General features: G+C 36.6%; 1 protein-coding gene across 1 annotated transcript; it reads left to right on the top strand.

Annotated features, from left to right (window-relative positions):
• Positions 1-2,247: 2,247 nt before the first annotated feature.
• Positions 2,248-9,562, top strand: IRX9-L (Nucleotide-diphospho-sugar transferases superfamily protein). The gene is made up of 4 exons (XM_011080169.3): positions 2,248-3,489; positions 8,100-8,349; positions 8,450-8,667; positions 9,190-9,562. Exons 1-3 carry the CDS (start codon positions 2,663-2,665, stop codon positions 8,618-8,620), a joined length of 1,248 nt encoding a protein of 415 aa, XP_011078471.1. The 5' UTR covers positions 2,248-2,662; the 3' UTR covers positions 8,621-8,667; positions 9,190-9,562.
• The last annotated feature ends 510 nt before the right edge of the window (positions 9,563-10,072 follow it).

Genomic DNA, 10,072 nt, shown 5'->3' with positions numbered 1-10,072 from the left:
CTCGCGACCACGCAAAATTAGATCTTTGAAATATCCCTGCCGGACTAGCCTTTCGATCTCATCTTTTAATTGAAAACAATCCTCCGTATCATGACCCCGCTCCCGATAAAACTTGCAATACTTGCTGGATAACTTCTTTGAGGGTGTGAATCGAGTATGGCGAGGCCATTGTAAGATAACCGTTTTCTCCACCATCATCAACGCTTTAGCCCTTGTCGTATTTAGTGGAATGTAGTTATGGTACTTTGGTTGGTAAGGTGGGTCTCGCCCCTTGTCAAATTTCTGCCTTTTATCTCCTTCTCCTCTTCTGCTATCACGATATCTACTCTTGTTCCCACTACCCAGTCATTCTCCATATTTTATCGTGTTCATCTCTTCCTCGTCATTATATGTCTTCACCAAGCGCATTAGTTGCTCTACATCCATTGGCGGATCCCTTGCTAGTGCCGAGGCGAATGACCCTTTCTTTAGACCGTGGATTAGGATACTAACCATCATATCTATTCTCAAATCCTGTACCTCCAAGGTCTCGTTGTTGAACCTTCCCATAAAATTTTTCAACGTCTCATTATCCCTCTACCGAATGGTGAACAGGTAGGTAGCAGATCCTTTTTGCTTCCTCTTGCTTGCGAAATGGAAGGTGAACTTCTGAACCAGTTGTTCGTGTGACTCTATGCTACTGGCGGTAGGCTGGTACACCACTCCTGAGCCTTTCCCATGAGTGTGGTGAGAAATAGCTTTACATTAATAGAACTTGATTGCCCATACAAGTTCATTACTAAATCAAAGGTAGCCACATGTGCTTGCGGGTCCTTAGTCCCATCATATTTTGGAAGATTAGGCATCCTGAAACTGGTGTTCACAACTTCTGTCAATATTTTATTACAGAATGGGGAATTTTTATTACGTGAAACTAGTTCTCCCCTTCTTTTCACTTCATCGATTTCTTTCCCTAACATTCGGATCTGTTTTCCCACACTATCAACTTCAGCTCGCGAGATCGCAGGTTCTCGCCTTCTACTCCCACCTCGACTGCTCGAGCCCACTTCCGACGAAGTGGCTATGCGTCTGGGTTCCAGACCTCTCCTGCTTATGCCTTCTGATATTCTTTCTACCTCTCTTTCCTTCACTATTCTTCTCCTTGTTATTTCCTTTTCTGCTGGCGCGGTAGCTTTACGCACATATGCTATGATAGCATTTCTACCTGCTTCCTCCATTATTCGCTATAATTCAGTTTGTGTTAATTGAATGACTCTCTTCTCTGCTCTCTGTGCACCCTCGATTTCTGGCACATTTCCCCTTGAATTTCCCTCCATCTCAACGTTTTGTTATATCCTCAGTTCCCACAGACGGTGCCAATCTGATCCAGCTCGTTTTCGTGCGATCCTGATCAACAACCATGATCTTATCCACGTCTCCTCCCCAAATCTAATATAGGGCCAACGTATAAAACAATATGGTTAAGCTAGTAGGATTCGTCCCGGTGACGACCGTCTGATGCTTATGTTAGTTTGAGGTCGACGGAAAATAATGCGATCTAGGTTTTGCGATTAGGATAATAGAAGTGAAGTTACACTCTTTCCCCATTGCTTGGGGTATTTAAAGTATTTGAATGGGTCCCACTACCTCAGCACGTGTCATTTCCTGGATTCTTGATATATTGACTAAGCAGTGTTCTGAGCCTTCGTCTGTCCGGGTCGATAGCCGGGTTGGGTCCAAACAACTTGATCCGGATGCTAGCTCCATGACCTAATACGACCAGCGACCTCCAACGAAATGTCCTCCTTACCCTTAATAAAGATTCCCCTTTTGTATTTTGGCAATAAAATTTCTACCAAATGGGCATTGGAAATGAATTTTCAACTAGATTGGGCATTCTCACTGACAATAGCCCAACCAAATGCATTCGGAAAAATCTACAAATGCACACTATTTTTATTCATTTTTTAAGTATTTTGATAAAAAAAGAAAAATAAAAATAAATAAATATGTATTGCAGATGATGAGACTTAATTTGAGAATCGATTGGAAAAGTGATCGTCGTCGCCTACATAAGCAGCGGAGAAGAAATAGTGAGACCTCCCGATTCAGCCAATAATTGAATTGTGTAAAAATTTAAGTGAGACTGAATTTGAGAATCTATTGGAAAAAGTGATCGTTGCCTACTCACGTCGCTTGTAATTTTGCCCTGTCTTATTTTCATGGGCTACTTTCTCATATGGAAATGCCACGTTTCACGCGGTGAATGGCCCAGCTGACAGCACAGTTTAGCGAGGCTAACCACCCAGGTGCATTTGTGGAAGTCCATTGTTGGCACCCGATTCCCTCCGCCTCTCCCTCTCCCTCTTGCCCACGCGGAAATTATTTTCCCCCCTAAATCAATTTCCATTCCCTTTTCTGAGTTTCTACACCCAACTTTGTATTTAGAAACTACACTTGTTTGTGTTTTTGTCCTCTCAAATTACACCACAGGCGGAAAATTTTCCTCAATTTTTCATTCCATATCAGCTCAGTTGCTTCTTTAGGGTTTCTATTTCAAGTGGGAATATTTCCCATCTTCAGCTGGATTTGACCCTTTTACGTTTTTCAGCCCATTTGCAATCACTGTGATTTGAGTGGTTTTTATCTGGCTTTTTTATTTGGATGCAATTTTTACTGAATAATGGCTTCGATTCGGAGGACGCTGTCGCCCTACAACGATCGATCATATCCTAACGGATCCAGTAATCCATTTTCAGTGCAATCGCCGTCGCAGAAGCTGCTTTCCCACGGCAGGACGACTTTTTCTCCTGTCCGTAGATTTATCACAGGAATTTTCCTCCAAAAGCACTACTCTCGAAAAAGTAATCAGTTTTCCTGGAAGAAATCGCTTATCCGCTGCTTCCTGTTCTTTTTTCTAGGGTTTTTACTGGGCATGGCGCCGTTCAATAATGATTTTAATGAATTAAAGCAGGACGATTTGAGAAACAGGGATTTCTCATTCGAAATGAAGCCTGCAGTGGTGAATGTTGAGAAGAATGTGGGTGATATAGGTTTTGTGGAGAAACCCAAAGAGAATGATTTAATGGTGGATGCTGTTGAATTGGGCGTTGTTGAGAGGAGAGACAGAAATGAAATTAAGAGGATTTTGGATTTTTTGCCTCGTAAACAATTGATTGTGGTGACACCGACATACAACAGGGCTCTGCAGGCCTACTATTTGAATAGGTTAGGGCAGGTTTTGAGACTGGTGAGACCGCCTGTGCTGTGGATTGTAGTGGAGATGAATGCAGCATCCATGGAGACTGCGGAGATTTTGAGGAATATGGGGATTATGTATAGACATTTGGTTTGTATGAAAAATTCTACAGATGTGAAGGACAGGGGAGTGCACCAGCGGAATACTGCAATCGAGCATATTGAGAGGCACAGGCTTGATGGAATTGTGTATTTTGCAGATGATGATAATATCTATTCACTCGAGTTGTTTGAGAGCATAAGAGAGATCAGGTTAGTTTTCAACACTAAAGATGTTCTCAGATAACGTATACCATTTCGTTTATCTGCATATAATGAGTTTATCTAGTGTGAAATGAAAAGTTTGTTCTTTTCACTTTGTGAGATCTAAAATATAGGAAAAAGTGAGTATCATGGAACATGTAAATGCTCTTGGGCTGTATTAGAGAACCATAATAGGGATCTACGACTTGAGCATAATAGTTAGTTTCTGGAGAAGAATGGAATCTTCATTTTCAGATGAAGCTGTGAATGCATTCTCCTTAGTCACTAGGGCTCTCTTCATCTAGTGGATTCTACTGTTTTCTTGTGATCATTGTCTCTGTGTGTGTGTGTGCCCGTGTTCGTGTATCTTTGTTTTGTGAGAGAGAGGGTTGGTGAGCTCTATATTAGAGACCTATGCATTATGTGATATTATTAGTTTCTAAGTCTTCCTTTGCTGTTCAATGGCCAAGGCTTGACAGTCATTGTTTTATCTTTTTAACCAAAAACAATGTGGTTTATGGAAGTTGAGTTGCTGAATGCTCACTCATTCTCACGCCCTTTCTGGGTGTACTTTACCAAAAACATTTTTTGCAAATTTTGGAATGTGGGGATAACATCCTTTTCAGAATGGTTTCATGCATTGAGATATAATATTCCTTTCAGCTATCCTAGCTGGTCTCTCTCCTTGTCGACTTGTTATTGATTGTCTCAAGGTGTTGAATCCAATAGTTCAATGTTCCATATCATTCTCTGATTTCTGGTGCTTTCTTGAAAATTCTTTTGTCTCATTTTTATCTGAACTGTTAGTTATGTGTTGGTGAAGTACCAATGAAGACCAATCTTCTTGTTGCTATGTTTATCCCTCAAGTTCCAATTAACTCGTATGTTATGAGAATAGTTAGAATAGTCAAGAAGACTTGTCAAGAAGAACTAACAGAATTACATGACGAGATTCTATGTTTGTGGATCTATTCTTCTAATGGGATAAACATACCCTAGAATCATATTTTTTCATATATCGTGGAGAATACCTGAGAATGTTTAAAGATTTAAACCTAGAAGGAAACAAGTATGCAGGCGTAAGGGTGAGATATGAATACAGTGATTTGGTGAATAGGCAAAGATCAGATATGATCCTACTTGATCCGTTCACTAAAAAGAAATAATTTTATCTAGATTAAAAGTAAATAGAAAGATGTATTGTTTGTTAACTGGTCAAGAACAAATATAATGTGTATTGTACTAAGAAAAAATTAAGTTATGGACTATAGATACAGCAACAACATGCAAACAATGTAGTATTATTAAGGATATATCATAAATGATTTTATAATCAGATTTTATTTTATTTTATATTTTTCTACCACGTAAGTTTTACTTTACTAGTGATAGACATGTTTACCTATATTTCCAATTCACATACGAGTTTTAGTTCAAAATAATCGTTGGCTAATATTTTGGACACATTTTGAAATATTTGTTATATATGAGTAGGCAAAATTTCACTTTTGGTCCCACTAAATAGGGCCATTCTCACTTTTGGTCCCCCGCTTTAGGTGCTCAACACTTGTAGTCCCAAAATCCTAATTTTTTAACACTTTTAGTCCCGCGCCGTTAAAAACTGACGGAAACAGCACGTGACTTGCACGTGCCGTTAGTCAACTGGTATGGTACATGTTGGTCAACGGCAAAATATCACTTTTGGTCCCACTAGGTAGGGTCATTCTCACTTTTGGTCCCACTAGATAGGGTCATTCTCACTTTTGGTCCCACGCTTTACGTTTTCAACACTTGTAGTCCCAAAATCCTAATAGAGAGTGGGACTGAGACATTCCAGGACAACAACGGCAAGTTCTCGGCGGTTCCTTACAGTGAAAGCTTAATCTTCATCAAAAGCAACTCAACATCTGAAGTAGAGTGAGTGAGAGTGAGAAGAATGCAAATGCAGAGAGACAGAGAGGCCTAAGAGCCGCCATGAATGAGGCTGGGAAGGAAAAAGAAATTGAGTGTGAGAGGGTTCTTTGTTTGAGCTGTGTTCATTGAGTCATCCTCTGGACCAAATCTTGCAACTTCTCAGAAAAATACTACTGGTATGGTAAAATGCAGAGAGGCCTAAGAGCCCCCATGAATGAGGCTGGGAAGGAAAAAGAAACTGAGTGTGAGAGGGTTCTTTGTTTGAGCTCGAGCTCGACGAGCTCACCGAGGTTGAGCTCGAGCTCGAGCACGATACATTATTTTCGAGTTCTCGAGCTCGAGCTCGATTTTGTTCCAGAAATTGCAGAAGAATAGAGGTGGGAAGCAGAGGAATTTTACAACATTACATACAAAATTTTTCAGAAATTTTGCTAATCGATAATGATCTTCCATACAACATTACAACTCTTTTATAAAACCAAACAACAACAACAAGAAATAAGCAAATCATTGTCTCCTGAAAACACACCCAAACCCAATAAAAAAAATTAAACAAGATGCTAAAAACACACCCAAACCATCTGATATCGAAACATAAGAGTAATCATTCAAAACGGTGTATCGTTGAATCAGGCCATGTGATTTTAAATCATACCGTCTGATATGATCTAATAGACACAATCTTGTATATATTTAAATTTCGTATGAATCAGGTGACCAAATTTTAAGATATCGAATAATTGATTAAACTTTTTAATCTCATTATATATCTAATAAAAATAATAATTAGAATTGTTCAACCATCATCATTATCATTATTATTATTTTTGTTATTATTATTATTATTATTATTATTATGATTTTTAGATTAATTCATAAGAATTACCAAATTTTGACATAAATTTATAAATAATAAAGAATCATAACTGAATTTCTTGTCAATTTAAAAAATATTAACGTAATACAAATATATATTAAAATATAACATAAAATTCTATATATCATATTAAATAATAATTTTAATTATAAAAAATATTATGCCGTTGACCAACATCTAGTGGGACCAAAAGTGAGAATAACGCTATCTAGTGGGACCAAAAGTAATATTTTACCGTTGACCAACATGGACCATACCAGCTAATTAAGGCACGTGACGTGTCACGTGCCGTTTCCGTCAGTTTTTAACGGTGTGGGACTAAAAGTGTTAAACAATTAGGGTTTTGGGACTATAAGTGTTGAGCACCTAAAGCGCAGGACCAAAAGTGAGAATGGCCCTATTTAGTGGGACCAAAAGTGAAATTTTGCCATATGAGTATCAGAGCACTGTATCCTAGCCAAGTATGTGATACGGATATGACACATTGCTGGATGTATTTGTGCTGCATAGCTTGGAATAGTTGTCTCTCGATTTGAAACTTATTTATTTGTGGGCAATAGAGTTCATATCTAGAAGAAATCTAATGAAATTCTTTTAACATTGCATTACCTAAGGAATGAGAAGATTTGTCATTCCAAGTTGTTTGACTTTTCCGCTGTTGCTACTTATTATGTGTTAGCTACTCGTATAATGTTTAAGCTCTTAAAGTAACTTTTGACGTTCAGAATACTCATGAAATTGTTCCTTGTGAAAAGAACCCCTTCCACTAACTTTCAAAGGCCAACCATTACCTTTTCATCAACAAAATTACCATTAATGTCATATATTAAGAAGTTTTTAATGATTTTCAATTCTAAAATTAATTTCTTTTAACTTTATCAATCCAGTGTAGTAAAACTCATACATAACATAAGGTATCAACTCTAGTAACATTTATTTCTTCTTTGATTTGTTCAGTTTTATAAATTGAAACTGTACCTATCGTAATTTATACATGTCAAGGAGATTTTTATCTTCAATTAAAACTTTCATTTACACAAAGTAATTTGAAAAACCTAAAGAAAAAAAAAATGTAATAAAGAACATTGATGAAATTTCATGATGTAAAAGTCCAGCGTAATTTTGTCAAAAGTTAATTGTTAAGTTTTTCTGAATGAAAAGTTAATACAATAGGTTTCTTGCAATGGAAAACATGTAATTGTTGAGTTTTTCTGAATGAAAAGTTGTATAAAAGGTCTCTTGCATTGGAAAATATTTTGATGGGCTCTTTTAGATTATAAAGATAATTTTTCAGGTGTTTGTAGTATGTCCCGATTTTTGTTTCACTGTCTGACTAGTTCGAAGCTTTATATTATAGTCTCTCATGTTCTTTTATTCTTTTTTTATTAACTTATAGGATATATTTTTGCTATCACACGCTTATCCCACATGATTATCCTCAAGCTTATCATGGCTTACAGACATCCTAGTCCTGTTCTGGTGCTACTTTGAGGACCTATTCCTGCAGTTAACGAGTACTAGATTCTACAGTATTTCGGGTAGTTTGGGTTTATAACTGAGGAATCTGAATTTTCACATTGAGCTAGAACATGTGATTCGGAAAAGTAAAACTGTTATCCTTGACTTCGCCAAGTATAACAATCATTGTGGTGAACTATATTCTTTTTGTTGATACAAGTGCAAGATGAATGTAGCCATGGACCAAGTTGTGAAGCTCACAATATTTGTTTGTCTCTATATAAATTGACCACACTTAGCAATTTTCTCTCAAGAAAATGGTTTCTTTTTATGATTCATCATATCTCTTTTATCCACCTGTCCTTTTCAGTCGGTTTGGCACTTGGCCTGTTGGCATGCTGGCCCAAAGCAAAAACAAAGCAATACTGGAAGGTCCTGTATGCAATGGAAGTCAAGTAATAGGATGGCACACAAATGAGAAGAGTAAAAGACTTCGTCGATTCCATGTTGATATGTCAGGTTTTGCCTTCAATAGCACCATTTTGTGGGATCCCAAGAGATGGCACCGTCCAACTTCAGATCCAATCCGGCAGTTAGATACAGTTAAGGAGGGCTTCCAAGTATGTGTCATGTCTTTGCGTATCAACTACCATAAACTTTAAGTACTTGTATTGAGCTCACTTTATAAGTTTCAAACCCATTTGGACATTATTATTTCAGGAGACGACTTTCATAGAACAGATAGTTGAAGATGAGAGACAAATGGAAGGCATTCCTCCAGGTTGTTATAGGATAATGAACTGGCACCTTCATATCGAATCTCGCGAACTCTTATATCCCAAAGGCTGGATGCTTCAGAAGAACCTCCATGTAGTTACTCCCTCCAATTGATAGAATATGATTCCATGGAATGGCCTATTTCATGTTTGATCCATGAGGTATGCCTTCTGAATCTGTCCTAAGCTTTTTCGTTGATGAGTATAATTAAATTTATCTTTATTGTCGTTTTCCACCTTTTGGAACTCAAACAATAGTCCTGAGAAGTGTGTTGGTTAGAAAAAGTAAAAGATTTTGGATAACAGAGCATTTCAAACTTGGGGAACTTTTCTTGGATATATGCTTCTGTATAAATTAAAGAAAAATGCAAGGGTGAAAAATTGATATAGAACTATTTTACCTTCTTGCTGCATGGGGAAATTGTGAGTTTTTACCTCGAATCATCTATTTACCTCCCATGCTGACTGTCAGCATTCTTATGGGAATATAATTCTTTTAATATGGGAGTTGAAAATAGGCATGTTAAACAAAGAAAAATGAACACTAATCAATCAAAACAGAAAATGAGTTAAGACAAGTAGAGAAGATATGCACACTCGTTGCTGCAAATGTTTTCCCATTTCCATTGGAAATCAGTGTTGCAAGAAGCAAATTCCTAATGTTCCGTTCATACAATTGGACAGTGTATTCTCTTTGTTGGAGGCGATTATTGACTTAAAACCAATTCATTCTGGCGAGTGGCTGCTTTTTCAGCAGAGGACTTTAGAGCAGCCGTCGGACCTTCCGAAGGAGAAGAGCATCGAACGGAATAGACATTATTTTCATTTATAATTTTTCATTTGTTTTAGAAGTTTTTGGCAGAGACAAAATTCAATTTTTGTGGTATAGTTTTGATACTTGTTATGAGGCCAGCTATAGATCTGCCTTGAACTGTTTAGAAAGAATGCTGCGCCATTTGAACTTGGGGTATAACTTTTGTTGGTTTGTATGAAATTCCAGTTATGATTGCAGTAATATAGGAATAGCCTCAAATGAGGTAACAAAGTTGCCTGTTCATATTGTAACCTTAGAATTTGCTATTTCTCGGCAATGATAGAAATCTAAGAGAAACCCTCGCCTCTGTCTCTGTCTCTCATTTGTGTGTGTGGACAATTTACTTCTATTTTAACTATATATATATGTATACATATATGCACTAGGAAAGAAGGCGAGCATTGCACGTGAACCCACATATAATAATGGATATATATAAAATAAGTATATAAATAAGAAACTCAATAGCACAATTAAATTTAATAACATAAATTATATTTATTTTTAGCTAAATATATTAATGAATGATTTAATTTTTATTTTAATTATTAACCCAATAAAATCATCAATTCAGAATAGTTTTTAATTCTTTTTTCTAACTAATTAAGTTAATGAAAAAGGATTGGATTAATTTATGATAGATTATAACTTACTACAAACCTTTTTATATTTAAACAATATTATGTTCTATTTATATTTTTTAGTTATCAGATCAAAAATCAAATTGAAAATATAAAAATATTAGGAAAAAGT

This window comes from Sesamum indicum, linkage group LG7, assembly GCF_026168435.1.
Source record: "Sesamum indicum cultivar Baizhima isolate 11 linkage group LG7, ASM2616843v1, whole genome shotgun sequence".
Taxonomy (NCBI): domain Eukaryota; kingdom Viridiplantae; phylum Streptophyta; class Magnoliopsida; order Lamiales; family Pedaliaceae; genus Sesamum; species Sesamum indicum.
Note: the sequence above shows the minus strand (reverse complement) of the source record. Positions and strands in the feature narration are given on the sequence as shown.

What these genes read in the sequence shown, in the direction of transcription:
- IRX9-L (XM_011080169.3), top strand. Translation starts at nt 2,663, where the DNA reads ATGGCTTCGATTCGGAGGACGCTGTCGCCCTACAACGATCGATCATAT. An exon ending in GAGAGCATAAGAGAGATCAG is followed by an intron (nt 3,490 to 8,099) that starts GTTAGTTTTCAA and finishes TGTCCTTTTCAG; the next exon opens with TCGGTTTGGCACTTGGCCTG. An exon ending in CAGTTAAGGAGGGCTTCCAA is followed by an intron (nt 8,350 to 8,449) that starts GTATGTGTCATG and finishes TTATTATTTCAG; the next exon opens with GAGACGACTTTCATAGAACA.